General features: G+C 38.9%; 1 protein-coding gene across 1 annotated transcript in view; it reads right to left on the bottom strand.

Annotated features, from left to right (window-relative positions):
- Positions 1–25,956, bottom strand: part of LOC124803127 (digestive cysteine proteinase 1) — a 78,454-nt gene that overhangs the window by 32,659 nt on the left and 19,839 nt on the right. The window contains exons 7-8 of the mRNA XM_047264303.1: positions 23,386–23,606; positions 3,759–3,859 (exon numbers count right to left, since the gene is read on the bottom strand). Of these exons, the coding sequence (XP_047120259.1) occupies positions 3,759–3,859; positions 23,386–23,606 (322 nt within the window). The remainder of the gene's footprint in view (positions 1–3,758; positions 3,860–23,385; positions 23,607–25,956) is intronic.

Genomic DNA, 25,956 nt, shown 5'->3' with positions numbered 1-25,956 from the left:
ATAGATTCCAGGTGCTGGAACTGGAGATGGCTGAGGATAAGGACATGGAGGAAATGTGGACGTAAGTTAAAAATACTTTTGTGAAAGTGAGTGAGAGACAACTTGGCTTTAAAAATCGCCTTCAGAGAGATTGGACGTCCGAACATACCTGGAGGAAAATCACCCATAGAAAGGAGGCCAAGGGAAGAGTAAATCAGAGCAGGACCAGGCAACAAAAAGCACAGGCACAAGATTATAGAGCAGCAGATAAGGAAGTGTAGAGGAGTGTGAGAAGAGACCACAGAAGATGGATAGATGAACAAGCTGATACAGCACAACAGGCAGCGCGCAGGGGGGATGTGAAAGAACTGTATGATATCACTAAGATGCTCTCAATGAAAAAGCTTCCAGAGGAACCGACCAGTAAGGAATAAGAAAGGGGAGATACTAACTACACATGAAGAACAATCATGTACGTGGAAGGAACACTTTAAAGAAGTTCTAAATAGAGACCTTGGTGGGGAAGTAGAAGAACAAGAACAAATGGAATACAATGATCCTAGTCCCAGCATTGGTGTAAATGCACCCACGAAAGCAGAAATTCGGATAGCACTGAAGCAGATCAAGAATGAGAAGGCACCAGGACCAGATAATATAACATCCAAGATCCTGAAAACAGGCTTGGACACCACTGTCAAAATATTGCACATACTCTTAGAGAAGATATGGAGAGAGGAGAAACTGCCAACAGATTAGAAACGAGGTATTATCATGAAAATACCCAAAAAAGGAGATGTTACTAACTGCAACAACTGGCAGGGCATTACCCTATTGTCAGTACCGAATAAGGTACTTTTGTGGATCATTTTAAATTGCATTAAGGATTCTGTGGAAACACAACTGAGGAGAGAGCAGGTGGGTTTTAGAAAACATCGAAGCTGTGTAGACCTCATCAATACTCTCAGAATTATCCTGGAACAAAGTGCAGAGTGGCAACACACTCTCTACCTTACCTCCATTGACTTTGAAAAGGCTTTCGACTCTGTCAATCAAAGAGTCATGTGGGATACTCTTGCAAAATATGGCATCCCAACAAAGATTATTAACATCATCAAGGAAATGTATGAAGACTATGAATGCCAAGTACTACATAATGGAGAACTAACAGACCCTTTCCACGTTAATTCGGGAGTATGACAAGAGTGTATTCTTTCGCCAACACTACTTCTTTTGGTGTTGGACAATGTGATGAAGAGAGTGATGGAGGGACAGGAGAGAGGCATATAGTGGGGGATGTGGGATACGCTCAAAGATCTAGATTTCGCAGACATTTGCTTAATGGCACAATGAGACATCGAAGAGAAACTGGCCAGGTTACAGAGAGAGGCGGAAGTTACCGGCCTCAAGATAAATGTTTGCAAAACTAAAGAAATGTGGACAAATTCGACCATCACAAATAGGCTGGCCATTAATGGAAACAGGTCCAATCTTTCCTCTATCTCTGAAGTATAGTCACGACTACAGGAGGTGCTGAGGACGACGTCCATAGTAGAATCCGCAAAGCATATGCGCATTTGTACAACAGTACCCTGTCTGGAGAAATAGGAACATCTCAAAGAAGATCAAACTCCAGCTTTTCAATAGCAATGTGAAAGCTGTTCTGTCGTATGGTAGCGAAACTTGGAAGGTAACTAACCACATAAAACCCAGCTCCAAGTTTTTATCAACCACTGTATCCGGCGTATTTTAAATGTGAAATGGCGAGATATAATGACAAATGAAGATCTTTGGAGGGAGACAAATGAGCAACCAAGCAATATACAAATCAAAGAAAGAAAATGGAACTGGATTGGGCATACACTGAGGAAACCAGATGGAGCTGTTGAAAGGATGGCTTTGGATTGACGTGGAAAAGGATGATTGAGAGAGAAGCTGCAGTGGATGGGAAAACCTGGAGTGAAGTGAAGAGACTTGCTAGAAATTGTACCAGGTGGAGGAATTTCGTCACGGCCCTATGTTCCAGAGGGAACGACAGGAACCAAGCAAGCAGCAAGTGTTAATGTGCTGTGACGAATCTTTGAAATTGGGACTCCTCTTGGTATTACTCGGCTTACAGACAACTTTCAAGTTACACATCATCGCATCAGCAGCAGAAATAATTTGCAGTGAAACATCACGTCTGCCTGGTGATTTTGTCAGCACAGAAACAATCAAGACAATTGTACTAGACCAACTAGATTTTTCACAGCATTAAAGACAGCATGCCTCCAAAATCTGGCCACCACAGGCTTCACAACATGGTTCACTGCACTCTTTTATGCACAAAGACCTTGAGCATTGTACTCACGTGATGTTCCAAGCAGATGGCGTTAAATGTCCACTTCAAGCCCCATATTCTGGCCTCTAAAAGGTACGCCAGGAATAGGAACAAACAGTAAACATTCTGGTGAATGGCAACACTACAATTGCCTCACTGAACCGAGTAAAGCTAGCATATGTATTCCACGAGACGCCATTGCCAGTGGCCCAGCGTAGATGACTACTAGCCTCCCATCGGGACTCCATGATGCATCTGTCGCCTCTACAGTGCAGCGTCCACCGACTGACGCAGTACTTCCTCCAGCGTGGATGGCCCGCAACAGCCACAGAGTTCGAAACTGACACTCCACTTCTGCTAGGGAGATTATGTAATGCCCTACGTGTCAACCTCCATGTATTCATATGAAGTGCACTGTTATGCAGTGACAGTGCAGTTTATGTGTGCATACCAAGTGAATCGCTATCGAGTAGTTCCACACCTGGCCACTAGGAGCATTGTGGTGCACATGTGATTCATTTCTCCATGCACACGTTTACTGTTGGATTTAAATTTATTTTTTGTTGTTTTTCTATTTGACGATTCTCTGACACCACGCGATGAGGCTTCTGTATATCTCTTACCCACTTGCAAATGGGAATAAAGTTTCAGTTAATTGTCATTTTCTGCATCTTTTAATTACGGATAAAGTTGAGTAACCACAAAAGAAATATGGGTCTTAAAACACAGCTTCTGCAAAACCTAAAGCAAAGATAATTAGTTCGTCATATTAACTTTCAGCACAATTTATAGCCGTAAGTAATGCATTAAATAGTTTTCTTATGCTCTCTCACTTATGTAGTATCTGAGATTCAGTAACTACATAATGTTACTGAGACACATACTTGGATTTCAATGGAGACATATTCCAGCAAGTAAAAGCCCCTTCATCTCTCACATGCAACATTCAGAGACTATTACTTTTGTTTAGGCAGTTCCTGGTGGAGAAGGGATTGCTAGTAATGACTAATGCTAAATCAGTAATGAAATAGAAAACTATGAAAAGGGTAATGGATGGAATGCTGTTTCACCTTTCAGAAGAGAATGTGAGAGGCAATAAAGACCGAGACGAATCGAATAAAGGACAGAAGAGAGTCATATATACAAAAGGTAACAGTTTTCTTCTTTTAAAAGAGCACATGAGAAATAACAATAACCTAGCAGGAATAAAAAAAAAACTGATAACGGTAAACAACAATACCACAAAATAAAGCAAAGAGCATAAATATTTATACAATAATACACTTTTCTGAAAATAAAATTAGAACAATTATGAACACATAATGAGTAAATGAATATGTGTGTGTGTGTGTGTGTGTGTGTGTGTGTGTGTGTGTGTGTGTGTGTGAGAGAGAGAGAGAGAGAGAGAGAGAGAGAGAGAGAGAGAGAGAGAGAGAGATATGCATGATGAAATTTGACATACCTGTTGTGAAAGGCGAACTTGATACCCATGGGTAACAAAGAATGCTCCTTCAATTGCACCTGTTGTGCCAAAGCTCCAGCAAGAACCACAGACAGACTGATCTGTAATAATATGTTGAATAATATGCAGTTATAGATAGCATGCATACTTCAGCAATTTATTTGAAAGTACTGTAGCCACAAATATATATACAGGCAGCAAAGTTACGATTTTTTTAAAAGTTACTTTCATCAAAGACCACATGCACTGTTAGCCTCCTTATGCAGAAGACGTGCGCTATGCTCCATGTCTTTTTTTTTTTTTTTTTTTTTTTTTTAATAGGAAAAACTGACGCTACAATGTTCTGGCACACTAAAACAGAAACTGACAAAAAACCATCTAAACAAAAAATAAATGCTTTTTGCAGCTTAAGCCAACTTCTGGCATTTACTTTGTGTGTGAATGGGATTAAATGTCAGATAAATTCACTTTTAAAATCTAGATCCTAACATTTTACTATAATTTAAATATTTTTTTGTTGATTGTATCACTTCTTGTCTGTGTGTCATAATTTTTTTGTGTTTTCAAATGCAGAGTGCTGCAGAAAAATACATTCCACACTTTAAACTCCTCTGGGCCTGGAGCATTATCGATGTGTTGTAAGAAATCCTACCAACAAATGTACCACACAGACCAAAAATGTAGTGAAAAGCTGGAATAAAATTCCCATTGATTGTGAAAAATAAAATACTTAGTAATGAACCCAAGGACTCCTAAATTATATGGACTACCAAAAAGCCACAAAGAACAAATCCCAATATTAGTAGAAAGCTGAACATCTGCTCACAAAATACTATACATCAGAAACTATTCAAAATATAAAACTCAAGAACATTAACACACAACATAAAAGACATAATAATTTTTAAAAAATGGAAACTTCTCTACACCAATAGTCCAATAAAAGAATTCATACCATATAACACAACTTCCACAATATAGAAAATGACTCAACACATGAATGCAGGAGAACTTTGAGCAGCTAAAGCTAGTAATAAGCCAGAATTACTCCGAGTTTAATAATGCATTATACACACAAAAGGTGGATTCAACATGTGGCGTAGCATAGCTGGCACCACAGCTGATATATTGTTTAAACACATTAGAACAAAAAATTTTTTGCCCCACAAACATACTTCCAAAGAAAACTGTAATATATTACCATTATGTACATGACAGATTGTTCCAACACAGACATTCAACAAATACATAAAACATTTAATGAACTTCATACAGACATGAAATTCACAGTGAAAACGGATAACAATAAAACAATCAACTTTGTGGTCCTAACAACAACAAAAATTCATGAGACACATCAATCTGAAGTCTATAGAAAACATGCATCATTAATGCAAATTCCTGTAATCCTAAAACATACAAACATGCATACTTTCATATAATTATAGACTGACTGATCTACCATTACAACAATCTGCAAATAAGAAGGAATTAGGGCTCCTTTAAAGCACAGTACAACATAACAACTTCAATCCTAACAAAGTCGACCAAATCTAAGGCTAACAAAACAAACAGATAAAAATTAAGATTCACAGTGACATAAAACTGACAAGAGAGGTACCAACAAAACAGGAACTAACATACAAATCACATATATATATATATATATATATATATATATATATATATATATATATATATATATATATAGGAAATATATCAACAAACTCAACATACTGCTAAAGTAAACTACAGTTAAGTTTTGCATAAAAACTGCACACAGCCTAAGAACAAAAACTCACTCCAGAAAAACAAGACCACCTTTGCACACACCCAGGCATGTACAAAATTGACTGTAATGATTGTCAAAAATTCTTTATCGGCCAGATGGGCAGAAATTTCGAGATTAGATAAGAAATAGACATCTATATACATCAGCTCTTGTGAGTAGATCTAATGTTGAAACTAGTATCAGTGACCATGAAGTGACTGTATACCCTGTTCATCATAAGAATAAACCTGGTGTAAGCAAACACAAACATGATGGATTGGTCAGAAGCCATAGCACACATGAACTGGTGCTGTTGTGCTCTTTGAAGTAGGTCCTACTTACATATTAGATGTATTATTACTAAGTTACGTTAAATGAAACTTTAAGATATTCTGATGTATTAACAGCCATCAAAGTTTTTCTTAATCATGCTTTAGCTACGTAGCTTTTAGTTCAAAAATCATGTACAGTCACAGTCTTTGTACTGTTGTTCTCAGATTGTCGCACTATTAATATGCAGTATGAAAGTGTTTGAGGCTGCTTCCTGATCCGTAGTGAAGAACACGTGTGGAACATGGTCAAAAGGTGCCGAGAAATAGGTTGCTCTTAATGTTTTTCATACATTTACGGGAACAAACTGCTTTGAAATTTCCAAGGGACTGTATTCGACAGTTGAGATGCTAATATAGACTGAATGTATAGTGGAATTGGTAGTGTGGTAGAGTGATAACTAAGTGCAGTTCATGGATCGCCTTGCTCACCTTTTTTTCGTTCACTTTGAGATACCTACATCTCATAATTGTAAAATTCATCATCGTTTTTTATGAATAATGCACATCTTCTTGTTTCTAATTACATATTGCATGCAAAACTCCTGTTTTCATTTCAAATATAAATTCTTAATTATCGATATTTTATGAAAGATTGTTAACAAATATCACTTAAATTACAATAACATAACAATTTAACTTTTTAGGACAAAAATGAAAAACAAAATACTCTTTATTTGTACTACGTCCATTGTTTTATAGCACAGATGTAGTCTCACATTAACCAGAGTGATAAATGATGTGGACACATGAAAAACAATCAGTTTCGCAATATCGAGCACACCATACAAATGCTGTTTTTTTTTTTTTAAATGTGTCACTGTACCATTACAATATGAACTCAAAAGAACTGATCTGGAGGCAAGGTAGACTGTTAAGCTGCCAGACGTACTGCACTAACAACACAGCTTTTTCGCATGTCACTGCCGAACGTTGGTGGGATATAGAATGGTATGTCATAAAAGAAGAGGAGCAAATGTGGCCACCTTAGTAGCTTTGTGGATTCTGTTGTTGATCGACTCTCAATCACCATAGCACAAGGCAATTCTAGAAATGAAATGTACTTCCTGGATTCGGAAAAGGAAGGAGCTAAGAGATTACCAGACGACTGACTGTAATTAATATCTTCAGTGGCTTCAGTATTAACCAGTACAGTGAAATCCCTGCATCATGCTTTTGCAACACACAAAGCTTGTTCAAAGGAATTATCCCGTGTTTAAGTTAGGAATTTTCATCGCTCTTGTTTGTAATTAGAATACTACATTAGGTGGGAATGAGAGCATTTTATGCTTTCCTTCTGGACACAGGTCTCGCATTATCCCTCATTTATGTGTGTCTAATACAGTATAAGACATATCTTTATGATCATACTTGACACAGCTTGGTTTCCGCTCCACACGAAATGAAATCCAATGAGATTCCAGCAAACGCAGAATAATACGTGGTGTGATGTTTACATCAGGTTTATTCTTATGATGAACAGAGTATAGCACTAACAATAACTAAAGTACAATGGGCAATTAAAACAAGTAGGAAGATTTAAACATTCAGCAACCAAAATAAACACATAGTAGTGTCACATCTAAACACTGTGGCATGGTTGGCACTGTCCCAATTTATGACCTAAGTTGCAATACCAGAGAAGGAAAGTTGCTACTCATTATATAGCAGAGATGCTGAGTCGCGATAGGCACAACAAAAACATTCACACAATTGTAGCTTTCGGCCATTAAGGCCTTTGTCAGTAGTAGACAGACATCACACGCACACTCAAATGCAACTTGCACACACATCTGCAGTCTCAGAGAACTGCAACTACACTGTGAGCAGCAGCACTAGTGCATGATGGGAGTGATGACTGGGTGGGGGTGCCTCTCAAAGTACCACAGTCTGGCCACAGAGGAACATTCCCCTCGTAACTTAGTACAATCCAGGACTGGAGCAACTGAATTACATTCTCTGCCAGGGTTCTGATTACCTCTCGTGCCCTGAAATGAGGAACATCCTGCCCACTATCCTTCCCATCCCTCCCACAGTGGTATCCTGCCGTCCAATAAACCTACACAATATATTTGTCCATCCCTACACAACCCCTGCTCCCAACCCCTTACCTCATGGCTCATATCCCTGCAACAGACCTAGATGCAAGACCTGTCCCACCACCACCACCACCACCACCACCACCTACTCCAGTCCGGTCACAAACATCACTTATCCCATCAAACTCAGGGCTACCTGTGAAACCAGTCTTGTGATCTACAAGCTAAGGTGCGAGCACCGTGCTGCATTCTATGTAGGCGTGACAACCAACAAGCTGTCTGTCCACATGAATGGGCATCAACAAACTGTGGCCAAGAAACAACTGGCCCACCTTGTTGCTGAGAACACTGTCAAACATGACATACTTCATTTCAATGACTGCTTCACAGCCTGTGCCATATGGATCCTCCACCAAACACTAGTTTTTCTGAATTGAGCAGGTGGAACTTTCCCTGCAATATATCCTAAATTCCCATAAGCCTCCTGGTCTCAACCTTCATTAATCATTGTCCTCTCCCATCCAGCCCCTTCTCTGTTCCCAAGCCTGAACTACACAGCTTTCATTCCACCAACCTAACCAGTCTTTTTAAGTCTCTTCTTTTCCACTAACCCTCCCCTCCCCACCTCTCCCCTGCCCTGCAACTAACGTCCAGACTGCACATAGCTGCAGTACCCTCTCTTCGCCTCGTCCCTGCACACTCCCCAGCAGCACGTCACTGTCCGCCACCCCAACCTACTATCCCTCCCACTCCTTGCACCAGCCTCCTCCTTACGCCCACCCAGTCACCACTCCCACCACACACTGGTGCTGCTGCTTGCAGTGTGGCTTCAGTTGCCTGTGACTGCAATTGTGTGTGTGTGTGTGTGGTCTATTTTTGATGAAGGCCTTACTGGCCAAAAGCTTTATTTGTGAAAGTCTTCTTGTCATGCCTATCTGCAATTCAGCATCTCTGCTATATGGTGAGTGGCAACTTTCCTTTCCACAGAAGGTTATTTGAAGTTTTACAGGGAGCAGTGGGCAGTGATGAAATTAGCAAATGAAATACAATAGAAGATGGATGGGTAGATCTGAGAAATAGCGAAGGTAGCAGAGTATCATATAGGAGGAAAGATAAGGCCCATTTAAGATCCTTGGATAACATACATGAACCTAAATTTCATTGAAGAAAGAAGAAAATATGAAAACCAAGCAAATTAGTTAAACAAAAGTGACATAGATGTCTAAAAAATGAGGGTGGCAAAAATGTGAAAGCTTACAAAGCAAGAATGGTTGGGAACAATTGCAAAGCTGTAAAAGGATGCATAACTATAAGAAACCTAGAGAGTGCTTAAGAGAGGTTTGGAGAAAAGATAAGCACCTGTGTGAACATCAACAGCTCAGACAGCAAGCCACTGCTAACAAATGAAGGGGAGGATCAAAGGTGGAAGGAATACGTAGGAAGGCTTTATAATGGTAAAAAACTCAATGGCAGTATTGTGGTAAGGGAAGAGGGAATGAAAGTGAGATAGGAGACGTAACACTGTAAGAAGATTTGACAAAGTATTTAAAAGATCAAAACTGAAACTACCTACCTACCTACAGAAAATGACACTCCACCTGTACTATTAAGATCCTCGTGAAGAATCAGCCATGGGGAAGAGGGTGGGGGGGGAACACGCAGGTGCAGACAGGTGTGAATATTACTTAACTATATTCAAAGAAATGTGACTGATGCCTGAACAGGGACTTACATGCATCGAGAAGAGAAAACAGTGAATTGAGAATGGCTAGCCACTAGCCGAAATCTGTATTTGCGTAATAAAATCTAAAAAAGGATGACTGGTTGCTGCACTCTATAATTTATAAACCACATAACAATCGCTAAGAGCACCCACTTTCTGAATTGAAGGTAACCTGACTTAACTATCAGTTTACTAAGTCTTGGTAACAAAATGTATTAATAACAATTATCAACATAAGGATGGAATGAAGTAAAAGCCAACCCAGATGAACATCAGTTTGGGTTTTGAAGAAATGTACGATTGTAAAAGTAATACCGCCACAATGCTTATCTTAGAAGATAGGATCTTAAAAGACAAGTAGGAAAAAGCAAACCAAAATTTATAGCATTTGTAAATTTACAAAAATCTTTTGAAAACGCTGCCTGCAATATACCCTTGAATCCCAGAAGTTATAAGGGATAAAATACAGATAGCAAGTGGCTATCTACAACTTGCACAGAAATGAGACTGCAGTTATGAGCCTGAAGGCATGAAAAGGAAGCAGCAGTTGAGAAAGGTGAAAGGCAGGGTTGCAGTCTGTGCCCCACGTTGTTCGATCTGTGCCTTGACTATGCAATAAAGGAGAGAATTAAAGTTCACGGAGAAGAAACTTTGAGCTTTGCCAATGACATTGTAATTTTTTCAGACAGTAAAGGACTTAGAAGATGAGTTGAACAGAATGGACAGAGCCTCAAAAAAAGGTAATAAGATGAACATCAACAAAAGTGAAACAATGGTAAAGGAGTGTAATCAAATTAAATCAGGCAATGGTGACAGAATTAGGTTAGGAAATAGCCCATGAAAAGCAGTAGATGATATGCAAATGAAAAGCAGTAATGATATATCATTTATTTTTGAGAAAATTTCTCCTGGAGAAATAGCGGTCTTCATAAAAGTACTTTAAAAATGAATTATAAACAATCTTGATCGCAAAAACATTTATCTCAATGGTAAACGGTTTTTGTTAATATTTGCCCATCCTCAGACCCTCACACCAAGATGTTAAGCAGTGGTAGTGAATGGAGGAATTGTTGTGACCTCCATGAATGAGCATTTGACACTTGTGGAGTCGCAACACACACACCATTCATCGCCACTGCCTACCATCACGGTACAAGGGTCTGAGGGTAGTCAAATGCAGACCGAAACCAGTATAGTAGCTGTCAATGGCAGAAACAAGGAGGATATAAATTGCAGACTGGTGGTTAACAAGGAAACTGTTTCTGTAAGTGAGATTTGTATTTCATTAGTATTTCACTGAAGTGCTTTAAAGTCTCTCCTGGTGGGGAAAATGCTGAGTATAGCATTATCTGGAAGTGAAATGTCTGTGATCAAAGTATAGATTAGACAAAATACAAGCTTTTAAAATGAAATGTTACAGAACAATGTTTAAGGTTAGATGAGTAGCTCAAATAACTAATAAACCGGTACTGCATTAAACTGGAGAGAAAAGAATTTCATGGAACAACTAGACTAAAAGAAGAGAGGTTGAAAGGACGGATCCTGAGGCATTAAGGACTTGTCAGTTCAGTTAGGTGGTTAATAATTGCAAAGTGGCTCTAAGACCTGACAACAACAAACAAGATCATGCGGATGTTGGTTGCAGTACTTATTCAGAGATAAAGAGACTTGCACTTAACAGACCAGTATGCAGTGCTGTAAAAAAAACAGTCTTCATAGTAAAGATCACAAAAAGAGCAACAAAAACAAACATTTCAACAAGCCTGGATGAAATTATGACAGGTACGAAGATCGATGACGTTTGACTTCTTAAACCTACTGTAAACACAACTAAACCTGAAACTTCCTGGCAGAAAGGAGTGCTAGTTCTGCAAGGTTCGCAGGAGAGCTTCTGTTAAGTTTGGAAGGTAGGAGACTAGGTACTGGCAGAAGTAGGGGTGTGAGGACGGGGCGTGAGTCGTGCTTGCGTAGCTCAGTCGGTAGAGCACTTGCCCGCGAAAGGCAAAGGTCCCGAGTTTGAGTCTCTGTCCGGCACACATTTTTAATCTGGCAGGAAGTTTCATGTCAGCGCACATTCCGCTGCAGAATGAAAATCTCATTCTGGACAACTAAACCTGATTAGAGGGCATAAGATTTTCAAAACTGAGTACAGGGCATACTTTTCAGCTGTGAACTGTGTGTACGGAAATCCACAGCGTTTTTATCGGTTAAAATAAAATATTATTTCTTTTTACACTTTAGCTTCACTTATTGTGATACATCTGACACACACTACTTGTAATTGCTAACCACAATACAGCCACAGTATGCAATAGAACTGTGTCCATAGTACAAGGAACAATGGCTTTTCAGAAACCAACAAATAATGTCCAGATTTAGATTTCAGTCATAACAATGTACTTCACACATTGAGACATGTGGATATCTGTATATAGTAATTGAGAGATGCACACAAATTATAGGATCCTGTTATACAGAATTACAATACAACAATAAAGATAAATATAAAAATACAACCACCTACATTAATGCTGAAAAGGAGGAGAAGAATTAGCATAAATCCCAATGAAGCTACCAAAATCATGGCAAAAACAAACAAACTTTTGAACTCTCATGAAACCAGGAGACTTCCCAAAATCAACACAAACAAACCAATAAGAACCAACCATGAACACACAAACCCCCCCGAACTGCCCAAGAACTGGCAGCAGCACTCAAGGAACTGAAATACTACAATACTTGACACAGAGGACTTAGGAGTAAGTAGCATCGAACTGGAGAACATGTAATGTGATTTCGGAGGAATAGCCACCAGTTTCAAACTGCAACCACATCTAGATAAGGCTCTAATCACACCAATCCATCAGTTCAAACACCCCAGATCGTAATAACATCCACAGTTTCCACTGAAGAAAGCAATGAAAACTATAAAAAAACTGAGGGGTTGGAATGGAGGTACACACTATTTTAAGTGTAGGGCAATCACAGACAAAATATTACACGATTTGAATAACAAGACTGCAGTGGATGTTAGAATTCCTTATTGGAGAACATGACTGGTTCACAAATAAATTTGTATCTTCAGGTGCTTCACTGTATACAGTGGGGAAAAAAAACTTATCAGAAATTTAGTCATGCCAAGAACCAGACAAATAAAAGCTCCTTATGATCAAAAGATAAAAAGTCCTATTTAAATCAAATAAAGCCATTCCCAACATTTATATCCAGGTAATTATTATGTCCGACTCATGAATGTGCAAGTGTCTATGATAAAATGTATTGGAGGCTAAGATCAACCCAAACCTAAGAAAGAACCCAGTAAAAAAGTCAAAGTAAGGACGTAGTAGCTATTAAAATAATTTATAAAGAAAAATAATGATAATACTTAGCAAAAACATCGCATTTGTAACATTAAAAGAGAAAACGTTGTCAAAAGTGTCACACTTTACCTCCATTATAGACAACCTGGTGAGGAAGCATTCCTGTTGGCGGCACCGACCAACCACTACCTGTGGCAAGGTCTACACAGAGAGCCGTGCATGCACAGTGTTGCAAACATTACGCAACCAGATACCTTGACTGAAATGTTGGGGGCTGGATACACCTGGAGATGCGAATTTAATCTGTAAAACTGTTTGTGTTCTCCAATAAAGAATTCTAACAGGCACAGCAGTCTTGTTTATTCAAATCAGAAGTGGAGGTCACTAACAAGTGTGATCTACAACGCAAAACTGCCTGTTCGAGTCAAAGGAAATACATAGAAGTGAGTGATAAGATAAGCTCTAATTTAGGGTTCATAATGTTGGCCCATGTACAGATCAGATGAATGGAAGCTCCAGGTTACAGACACAAGAATGCTACATACGTCTGTAGGAATGACTCTAAAAGAGAAGAACAAGAAACAACCACATCCGAGGCTTGTTTATGGCAGCAAACATAGCAGTAAAGCTTGAAGAAAACTGTCTACACTGATAAGGGCATGTCCTGTGTATTGAACCTTAGTCTATGAAAGAACAGCATTTGATATAACAGAGCAGAAAAAAGGTTCCAGATGACTACCAAATGCATGATCAGGACCCAAACGAACAACCTGAAATGGACAGGACTGTACTCTGAAACAACACAAAAAAGACACAGAAGAAGAAGAAGAAGAAGAAGAAGAAGAAGAAGTAGTAGTAAACGTTTTCACCAAAATTTGCAAATATGTCTGAGACTTTGTTTGGATCTACCTATGCATGGCTCCATCAAAAATTCTGACAACAGAAAAATTCCTTGGACTTTGCACAATGGATAAATCCATCTTCTCCACAAAAAAGGAGATATGAGCGTTCCAGATAACTACAGAGGTATATCCAACTGAACAACATTTGGATCAAAAGGTAGGTGAAAACCAGGAATGCCTAAGACTATGGAGAAGTGTGCAGAAAAAAAATCATCACTTCAGAATAAGTCACAGAATATTACAAGAAATGTTTAGGCACCAAGTGCAATAGGTGCCAACAAGAAGACACACAACATACATCACAGCAACATTACTTTATCCCACACAAGGCAGAAATTCAAACCAGCCAGCTTACTAGCAGATTGACAGGGGGTGACAAGTAGGCAGGCCAGCACCGACTCCATCTACATCGATACTCTGCAAATCACATTTAAGTGCCTGGCAGAGTGTTCATCGAACCACCTTCACAATTCTCTATTATTCCAATCTCGTGTAGCGCGCGGAAAAAACGAACACCTTTATCTTTCTGTACGAGCTCTGATTTCCCTGTGCTCCAAGACACGGGCAGCTTCTAACAGCACACACAGGCCAAACTGTTTACAACTTTGGCTGAAACTAAGTTCAGCTAATTTAACAGTAGTGTTACTCCACAAGACAACTATTTAGGGTAACACCACAATGGCAATCAGCAGTTCCACTGCAGCCAGTAGCAACTTTAAGAACTTGTCATAAAAATTCCAAAGAACGCACTATAATACTGCTGGGTCAATATTAATGCACAACTGGGAAGACAGAAAAAAACTTCAGGAACATTGCTGCGACTACCCAGCTCACACAAGGACAAATAAGAATATCAAATGACTAATAGAACTACACACAACGATCAACTAGTAATGAAATTCACAGCTTTTAACCCTTGAGTAGCTGCGTCGGGTGAAAATGACCCGAGAAACTTTTCTTTTGCTTAATTTCTTTGGCACTTTACAGCTCAAACTTGCAGACGGCATGTATTTTCCTTTACTGTTAAGCTGTTTCAGACAGTGTATTCAGAGTCACCACTGCCTTCACTGTACTTGATTTGACACAATTGTTTGCATGTTCACACTTATTTTTCACCTGTGGCCCAATGGGAGTGCAAGTGTTCAACCGCAAAATACAGAGGCAACAAGAGTACGAACAACTGCATTTCTTCTTTCCTGCATAAGTAAATCAAATAATTTACCAATATTATTTTTATTTCATATTTTCTTCCCTCAGTCGAAAGTAATGTGACTTGCATCCACCACTAAAATGGGAGATCAAGGAAATAATCAAACCCCTCAGAAACAATAAAACACCTGGGGAGGATTCCATAACTGCAGAATTTTAGAAACATTCAAATAACAAATATCTGGTCAAGCTAACTGAAATCATTCAAAACATTTGGCTAACAGGAGTGATTCCCGAAGACTGGAAGACAGCCTTGATCCAGCCACCGCACAAAGTAGGTGATAAAACTGATGTTAACAACCACAGAGGCATTTCTCTCTTATCGATTACCTACAAAATCTCATCAAAAGCACTGTTAGCTAGGGTAGAACAACAACTCAAACCTCAAATTTTTTTGATTAGATTAATTTACTTTTTGTTCAAATTGATCCATAGTGAGGAGATCCTCCAGGATGTAGAACACGTCAGAAAAAAAAGAATACACAAAAATAAACATTTACAATGAAGAACAAATATGCTAATGTATATTCCATAGATCCAAAGTTGAGTGATCACCATGAACATGGAACAAGTAAACAAAATTTTTGAATGTATCTTCAATTACGAGGCAATAAACACTAAACAGAAAAATCATTTTACAACAGTTATATACAATGAGTGCATTATTGCACTGAATTTGTACAGACATCAGATTGTACTAATACTCGCATCATTTGATATCATTAGTGACACTCACATATACCAGTCAGTTCTACTAAGAAAGTCATCAATGGAGTAGGAGGAGTTACCGCCAATAAATCCTTTAAGCGGCTCTTAAACTGAACTTTATTGGTAGTTAAACTTTTTACAGCTGCTGGCAAGTAACTGAAAATGTGTGCTTCTGAATAATGGACACTTTAAATCTTTGTGAAAATTATTCTTATTTGCAGAATTGGTTCCGTAACTGAGCTGTTTGTTTCAAAAAATCATATATTTTAATAGCAAATTTCATTCAGCAGTAGTTTATATCCCTAGTGCCCTAAACAGGTCTCTGCGGGATGTTCTTGAGCTTACAACATAAATAATTCTTATTATAAGTTTCTAGAGCTGGAAAACTTAATAGCTTGGCTTGATGAATGGCTCCAAAAAATAGCCCTGTGTGATATTACAAAATGAAATTGTGCGTAGAATGTCAGCTTTTTCATTTTTATATCCCCTACATCTAACAACTTTCACATTGCAAATAGTGTTTTGTTTAGCTGGTTCAGCAGTTTCTGTGGTGTGCTCCTCCAATGTGGATTTATTATCAACCTGTAATCCCAAGAATTTATCACTATCCACTTCTTCTACCAGTTTATCATCATATTTTAGGCATACACTGGTGGGAAACTTCTTACAAGTTCTGAACTGCATGTAAGGTGCCTTTCCAAAGTTTAGTGACATAGAATTGGCTACGAACGATCTATTAATGCCCGTGAAAATTTCATTAACTGATTGTTCTAAGGCCATACCTGATTTGCTATTTATTGTAATGTTTATATCATCTGCAAACTAAATAATGGCATCTGGTAATGTTACTGATGAGCAATCACTGATATACACAAGAAAAGTAAAGATCCAAAATGTAACCTTGTGGAACATCACATGCAATTAGTTCCCAGTTGGATGATGTATAATAATTTAATACATGCCTCTTTCCTAATGACATCCTCTGTTTCCTGTTGGAGATTAGGATTTGAACCATTTTGCAGCATTTCCTGTTACACCGTAGTATTTCAATTTACTCAAAAGGATATTGTGAGTGATTTACACGATCAAATGCCTTTGACAGATCACAAAACACACCAGTAGCCTGTAATTTATTATCTAATAAATTAAGTACATTTCCACTGTTTGTGTAGATGGCCTTCTCAGTGTCGGAACCCTTTATAAATCCAAATTGAAACTTTGACAATATATTATTTGTAGTCAGATGGTACCTTCAAAGTCTACTAAACTCAGAAGCACACTCTTTAACTTTGTTGACATTTTATCCTAACTACCAGGAAATTTTGATTTTAAAGGTTTTAAGGTGGACGTTACACCTGGTGGGGCAGTGGTTTTAGAAAGAACAGGGCATATTCAGAGTGGATTTTCAACTTAAAGGCAATACCACCATATCTAAAAAAAACATTAATCAAATTGGTTGACTTTAGGAATGTTTATGACTCAGCTGATAAGAAGTCACTGTGCGAAATTCTCAATGAACTGTGCATGTGTAGTAAAACCACAGCTCTAATTAAGCAGTCATAAACACCCATTCTGAAACGAAATTTAGAGGTGAAAATTCTGGAAGTTTTGAGAGCAAAATTGGAGAGTCAGAAAGGATCGTCTCTCTGCCCTGCTACTTGTGTCCAACAAGAAGTCATAACAGAATGTCATTAGCAAAATTCCATAACAATGAGGGAGTTAGATTAGTTGACAAAAGGGGCACTCTACAAATACACTGTCTTAACATTTGCATATGACCAAGCCATTTTTGCAGCCATTGAAGAGACAACTGCTGCAAGACCAAGCTTAAAAATCAGGCTTACAAATCTCCTTTGACAAAACCAATTTCATGACAACAATTAAGGCAGCCCCTAGATAATGGAAACTACATATGGAAAAACAGAACTAAAAAGTTCATAATCTAAGAGAAGTAACTGAACAAGACATTTCTGGGAAAAAAGCAATTAACATAAGGGTTAATACGATGAAAACAACATACTACCTCATGAAGGGTCATAGGTTTTCCTTGTGAATATGCTGCTTGAAAAAGTCTTGGGGCATGCAGCCAGATTGACTGATCACTGGAGAACAAATTTTTAACAGCTTAATGTGCCATAATCATAATAATCATCATCATCATCATCATCATCAGGTTACTCCTGCTGATTGACATCCTGGACCAGTGCGCGATTTATATACCGGTTGTCTCCAACCTCCAGTGACCCTATGTATGGACTGTGCCATGTGCTTGATGTAGCTCACACCCTCTGCACCAGGATGTCAGTCAGCAGAAGTAACCCGAAGATGACATGTTACACCACTGAAAATTCATTCTACAGTGATCAGTCAATCTGGCTGCATGCCCAAGAGACTTTCAAGCTGTTTAACCATTGAAAAAAAGGGCAATGATGAAAGCAAAACAAATCATAGAAAGAAAAGTACTAAGGAAAATTTTGGAACCAGTTAAATAGCAAATTACGATACAGAAGATGCCATAATAGTGAACTTTACGTACAGACTGAAAAAATTAAGAGATATGGTTAGGAAAAGATGAATCCCAATGGACTGACAAAAAGACGGTTCATATATTCAGTAAATAAAAAATGCATAACACATACTCCAAAGACATTGGAAGGAACAGGGATGAACTCTACATTATGCCACAAGACACTGAGGAATGACTGCCACTCAAAAAGAAATTGCAATTTTCTAAAGGTTTCTGTGAAAAACCCAAGAAAAAGACTGCAGCCACATAAACAGAACAAAGAAGAGAGAAATATACAGAAATGTGGAAGGAAAGAAAGGAGAAACAGTTGCAATAACAGTGGTTCATAGTGGCTCATATGTAAAAGAATCATACAAAGGAAGAAAGTTACGATCTGAGAGAATGTAGTAGTAATGGATCAACAGGAAATCAAAGCATATATATATATATATCTAAAAGAAAGATGATGAAACTTACCAAACAAAAGCGCTGGCAGGTCGATAGACACACAAACAACACAAACATACACACAAAATTCTAGCTTTCGCAACCAATGGTTGCCTCGTCAGGAAAGAGGGAAGGAGAAGGAAAGACAAAAGGATATGGGTTTTAACGGAGAGGGTAAGGAGTCATTCCAATCCCGGGAGCGGAAAGACTTACCTTAGGGGGAAAAAAGGACAGGTATACACTCGCACACACACACATATCCATCCACACATACACAGACACAAGCAGACATTTGTAAAGGCCTTTCCCACGTGGAATGTTTCCCTATATATATATAAGGTGACTTACCGAACGAAAGCGCTGGCAGGTCGATAGACACACAAACAAGCACAAACATACACACAAAATTCAAGCTTTCGCAACAAACTGTTGCCTCATCAGGAAAGAGGGAAGGAGAGGGAAAGACGAAAGGAAGTGGGTTTTAAAGGAGAGAGTAAGGAGTCATTCCAATCCCGGGAGCGGAAAGACTTACCTTAGGGGGAAAAAAGGTATATGTGTGTGTGTGTGTGTGTGTGTGTGTGTGTGTGTGTGTGTGTGTGTGCGCGCGCGAGTGTATACCCGTTCTTTTTTCCCCCTAAGGTAAGTCTTTCCGCTCCCGGGATTGGAATGACTCCTTACCTTCTCCCTTAAAACCCACATCCTTTCGTCTTTCCCCTCCTTCCCTCTTTCCTGATGAGGCAACAGTTTGTTGCGAAAGCTTGAATTTTGTGTGTATGTTTGTGTTCGTTTGTGTGTCTGTCATCCTCAGGGAGTCACACCTAGTGATACGTGGCTGGCGACCACGGGGCCCCGAGCTGAGTCCTGGCATTGCTTCCACTTACTTATGCCAGGCTCCTCACTCTTATCTTTCCTATGTGGCCACCCTAGGCCAGCTCTTGTTCTTTTCCGACCCTGACGCTATTAGGTTTCGAGGGTTAGGGGTCTTTCATTTTCCAACCTATACTTCTCATGCAGCGTCTGACCCGGAGCGGGCGGCTGCAAAAGGCGTCTGTATCCCATGTTAGGGGCGGCCTCCAGAACTGCGGAAGGCAACGGAATACCACCGCAGATTATCTTCCCTGCATAATGCAGTCTCCATTTTATGCACAAAAAATGGCTTCCTCTCATGTTAAATCAGTGTCCGGAGGTAAAATAGTCCCCCATTTGGATCTCCGGGGGGAGGGGGGGGGGGGGGGGGGGGGGGGGGGGGGGGGGGGGGGGACAACTTGAAAGGAGGCAAAAAATCAAAACGAGAATTGGTACCTGGAATGTCAGAACTCTGCTACAAGCAGGAAAACTAGAAAACCTTAAAAGAGAGATGGAAAAGAATCATATGGACCTCGTAGGAGTTGCTGAAGTAAGATGGAATGGACATGGAGAGTTGCAGTCAGATGAATATGTATTCTACTACTCAGGAGGAGAAGTAAAAGGAATTAATGGAGTAGGAATGATTATGACAAAGGAATTGGCTAAATGTGTGGAATATGTAGACTATGCAAATGACCGGGTTATTGGTGTAAGGCTGAAAGGAGCACAAAAAGATTTACTGATTGTCCAGGTGTATATGCCAACTTCAGAATATGATGACCAAATTGTAGAGGAAACATACAATGTAATAGAGAGAATAATGGACGAAAATAAAAAATGCTGCAAAATAGTAATGGGAGACTGGAACGCCATTGTGGGAGAAGGGAAAGAGGGAAACATAGTAGGCAGTCATGGTATTGGAAAGAGAAATGACAGAGGTGAATGGTTAATTGACTTCTGCAGGGAAAGGCAGCTGATAGTGGCAAACACATGGTTCAAGAACCGTAAGAGGCGGCTCTACACTTGGAAATCACCAGGGGATAAATATAGAAACCAAATCGATTTTATACTGGTAGAAGAAAGATACAGGAATGGAATCAAGAAGGTGCACACATTACCAGGTGCAGATATTAATAGTGACCACAACTTACTTATGGCAGAAATAGAAATAAGAATGAAAAAACTGAAAAAGGTGACAATGGTGAAGAAATGGGATCTAGAGAAGATAAGGTCCAACAAAGAACAAATTACAGAAATGCTGTCTCGGGACTTTCTAATCACATTACGAGACAAAGAAGCACCTGATAATGCCAATGAGTACTGGAATATGCTGAAAGAAGGAATCATTAAAGCAGGACAGCAAAATATAGGATATGTAAAAGGGAAAAGGTCAAAAAAACCATGGGTCACACAAGAAATGATTTCCAAGATGGAGGAGAGAAGAAAATTGAAAAACAAGAACACTGAAGATGCAAGAAAGATATACCGAAGGTTAAATAACGAACTGCGAAGAGAAACAGAGCAGGCTAGGAAAAAATGGCTAAAAGAGGAATGTCATGAAATTGAAGAACTGGACAGGAGAGGAAGATACGACTTACTATACAACAGAGTAAAGACTATGACATGGGAACAAAACAGAGCAGGAAGTGCTACTATGGAAATTTTGAGTAAAGACGAAGAGGTAGTGTATAAAGATCGTGACGATGTCCTCCAGAGATGGGAAGAATATATAAAAGATCTATATGACACAAATAGCAAACCAGAAACTCTAGAACTTGAACCACACAACAGTGTAAGTGATGAAGAGAAAGGACCGAACATCATAATGGAAGAAGTAAAGTCTGCCATTGATGCAATGAAAAATGGCAAAGCAGTAGGTACAGATACAATACCGGGAAAAATACTAAAATGCTTGAACCACAATGGAATAAGAGAAATATTGAGGTTATGTAATAAAATATATGACAGTGGTGAATGGCCTGAGGACTTTTTGACAACAGTAATGATTCCATTGCCGAAAAAACAAGGAACCAAGAAAAGCAGCGAGCACAGGACAATCAGCCTCATTTCACATGCAGCCAAAGTGATGTTAAGAATAATTAATAAAAGACTTGAAAAAGTAATAGAGGAGAATCTCGGCGAGGAGCAGTTTGGCTTTAGACGGAATACGGGCACCAGAGATGCAACAGGGCTCCTACGAATCTTGGGAGAAAGGTTTATTGAAAAAGGAAGAGACCTATATATGTGCTTCATCGATTTAGAAAAGGCATTTGACAATGTGGTTTGGGACAAGCTGGCGACTATTATGAGGGAAAAGAGAGTGGACTGGAAAACCAGAAGACTTATAAACTCATTGTACCTTAATCAAAAAGTTTCAGTTAAAGTGAGAGGAGGAAGTACAAACTGGATCAGACTAGGGAAAGGAGTAAGACAAGGATGCTGTTTATCACCTACTCTTTTCAACCTGTACTTGGAAAATATGATTGACCAATGCTCATTAGATGACAAAGGAGTAGAAATTGGAGGAAGAAGAGTAGGGTGCTTGAGATTTGCTGATGACATGGTCCTTCTAGCCACAGGGGAAAAAGAATTACAGGATTTGGTGGACACCATTGCAACTAACGGAAAAAAATATGGAATGAAAATTAACACAAATAAAACAAAAGTATTGGCAATAGGAGGAAATAAGGAAATAAAAATTGTGCTGAATGGAGAAACACTAGAACAGGTGCAAAATTTTAAGTATCTTGGAAGCAGGATAGACACCGACTGGAAGTGCACCACAGAAATTAAAACAAGGATAGCAATGGCAAAAGAGGCGTTTTATAAGAAAAGGAGAATCTTCTGCAGCGGTATGGACAGAGAACTCAGAAAGAGACTCATAAAATGTCTTGTATGGAGTGTTCTTCTATATGGCGCTGAAACATGGACTATGAGGAAAAAAGACAGAGAAAGGCTGGAGGCTTTTGAGATCTGGACATGGCGGAAGATGGAAGGAATAAGTTGGATGGACAGAGTAAAAAATGAAGAGGTACTGAGAAGAGTGGGAGAGAAAAGGCAGTTACTAGATGTAATAAAGAGAAGAAAAAGAAATTGGATTGGGCATATATTAAGAAAGAATGACGGACTGATAAAAACAGTTTTAGAAGGTTATGTAGAAGGGAAAAGAAAGCGAGGAAGGAAGAGATTCCAGATACTGGATGACATGATGGACGGTACAACATACAGCAGCCTTAAGAAGGAAGCAATGGATCGCAGAAAATGGAGAGGCAAAGGACCTGCTAATATAGCAGATAACTGATGATGATGTGTGTCTGTCGACCTGCCAGCACTTTCATTTGGTAAGTCACATCATCTTTGTTTTTTATATATATATATATATATATATATATATATATATATATATATATATATAAAAAGAAAGATGATGAAACTTACCAAACAAAAGCGCTGGCAGGTCGATAGACACACAAACAAACACAAACATACACACAAAATTCTAGCTTTCGCAACCAATGGTTGCCTCGTCAGGAAAGAGGGAAGGAGTCATTCCAATCCCGGGAGCGGAAAGACTTACCTTAGGGGGAAAAAAGGACAGGTATACACTCGCACACACACACACATATCCATCCACACATACACAGACACAAGCAGACATTTTTCAACAAGCAGACATATTATATTATATATATATATAATTGACTAAAGTGGTCCAAGAGCATGTAAACAAACACACAATGAAGAACAGTTCCATTAGCTAGTAACATGCAAAAGCTGCAAGTATTTCATCCCAGTGAGTTATTTTGAAGCATTATATTGCTGTTTACCTTTAACAGGAGTGACTGCTCCATACAGGCGCCAGTCAAATGTACTAGGAAGTCCATTCTTCAGTTCAACAGATACATTGTAAGGGAAGGGCTGACCACCATTATAGCCTGGTGTGTATTTGCGACCACGGAGTGCTTGCAGTTCCAAGTCAGTTCTATCGGCTAGGTGGTTGACTGCCAGTGTATAACCCACATTTGCACGGTTTTTTGAATGAATGAACCTTTAAATAATTTACAAAATGATAACAACAAATCAAACATGAGATTTGTGAAATCTGTCTAGAGAGTATAGATAGATACAGATATAGAAACACGTGAATTAGTAAATAAATACATTCTGGTAGTATAAATGAACACTGCTAGCTAAAATTTAAAAACTACACACAAGAACTATATTAGGTAAATTCATTAGTGCTGATCATTGCTTTTTGTCCTCCTCTTTCTCCTTTTTTTAGTTCAAAAACTATTTTTTCTATTCTGACAGCCAGCCTGCAAAACTTTCGATACCACACCAATAGTCGTCATGTCACCGTTAAAACAAAACAAAAAATCAAATTGACTGTATGGAGCAATTTATTATTGTAGATGACGATGGGTCAACTAATTCATGCAAGAAAGAGATCAGTAAACAAATCACTATGTTAGTAGGTGGTCATGCACCAAAGAAGTAAGTCGATTTTTTCTATCAGGAAAGTCAGGGACAGCGTTTTCTGGTATGAGAGAAGATAAATAAAGGAGGAGGGGGATTAATACCAGTACAACACACTTTTTACCAAGAAGATGTTTCAGTAATTGAAAAAATGAGGAACTGAAACTTATTGCTGCTACATCCATCCCTTCGATGTTCCTCTCTAGCATCATACGGACATAAATTTGTGATGAATAAGTTTTTGGTGAGATGAGGAGGCTATGGCTACTATACTTACTTCTCAGAGGCTCTACTTCTGGGATGGAATCCACTCACTGGAAAAATGTTGACCTGTGTGAGGCAAACTCACACTCCATCAAAAAAATAATTTAATTTTAGAGAGAAAAGGACCTTTTGCACGCACGTGGAAAACTTCACGCCTTGTCACAGTGAGTAGTTGATCTGCTGCTGGAAACTTCTTCAACCAAAACCTATCTGCAAACAAAACCTGTAACTTCCTACTTCCTCACCTACATTTCACACTCCGCAGCTATTATTTCAAAACTGATTTTCTGAACTTTGTTCTATAGTGAAGACAACCCTACCCATTAACCTTCATCACACAGTGGCTTTCATCACTCTTGTGGCCTCTGCAATGCACTGAGCAGACCCTATACTATACGTAATTCACTTCTTTGGCACACAGCTCCTCTAAATATCATTTACACCTTGTTTCACAACTTTTCTTATGCAATTTTACCACAAGTAAGGTCACTTCAAGCAGTGAAGGACCTACTTCAAGGTGTATATGCAGACAAGGAAAACAATTCCTGGATTTTTCCTGGAGTTCCTGGTTACAAACACATTTTTTCCCAGGTGAAAATACACTTTTTCCATGTTAAGTGACAGTATACTTTCCCCCAGAACCATAACACTTATCAGTTCTTTGAATGGTTAAGTTATACACCGGCATAGACCATGCCGGCACTTTAGAAAATCAACCCCAGAGGGGAAGGGAGGGAAAGGTGTTTTGGAAAGATCTTTGATGTGCAGCAACATGTACACTGTCATAAATGGAACAGGATATCAGAGGATACTCCAAGACCATCGGAGTTTTGTAAATAATATTAAAATGCATAATTTGGCTTAAAGTGCACATTTGTATATTCAGATTCACAAAGAAGTAGGTCCCAGCCTGATATTAAGCTTTTCAGTGTGAGTTACGGGATGCAAATTTTCTTGGAGTGCCAATAATGTAGGAAATACTACAGTTTGTTCTTTATTATTGAATAAAGCCATATGTGCCAGATGATGAAAAAGTGCACTTGAAATTTGGCAAACAGTTGAAACTACCCAACAGTGTGAAATGAAACACTTCACTACAAATAAATTGACTGCCTCTGCAGGAAAGTCAAATTTATTTACCAAATCAACAAAAATAACTTCATTGTTCTATAAGGTGATTAATGCTTGACTGCCAAAAATGTGGAAACAAAATCAGTAAACTGAAACTAAGTTAGCCTTCTGTAATTACATGAATGTATTTTAATTCACTAGATAGCTCCTGGCCCCAGAAATCAGTTCTGTTTTCATTTCGTGTGAGAGCTGCAAACAACCACCCCCCTCCCCTGTACAACTCAGACTGCTCCGCATATGGGGGAATCTGGCGGTTACTGTACTGGCGCACCAGAAATATTATTCCGGGCAGCATCTGGCTGCTTGTTGCTACTGCTGATACAGCTTACAAACACAATTCAAGTATCCAGCAGCAGGAGATGATAGTGCTCATACGTGACTCAACTGCGCATGCGCATGAGCCCACTGGCAACTGCTAAAACGAACCTAATGCAGACAGTTGGGATGTCACGCTCATCGGAAACAGTTTGTTGTCATGAAGTACTGCATAGTCTTTGTCCTAAAGCCTTTGACACATTTTGCTACTG

Source organism: Schistocerca piceifrons, chromosome 6, assembly GCF_021461385.2.
Source record: "Schistocerca piceifrons isolate TAMUIC-IGC-003096 chromosome 6, iqSchPice1.1, whole genome shotgun sequence".
Lineage (NCBI taxonomy): Eukaryota > Metazoa > Arthropoda > Insecta > Orthoptera > Acrididae > Schistocerca > Schistocerca piceifrons.
This window is presented reverse-complemented; position numbering and strand designations above follow the sequence as displayed.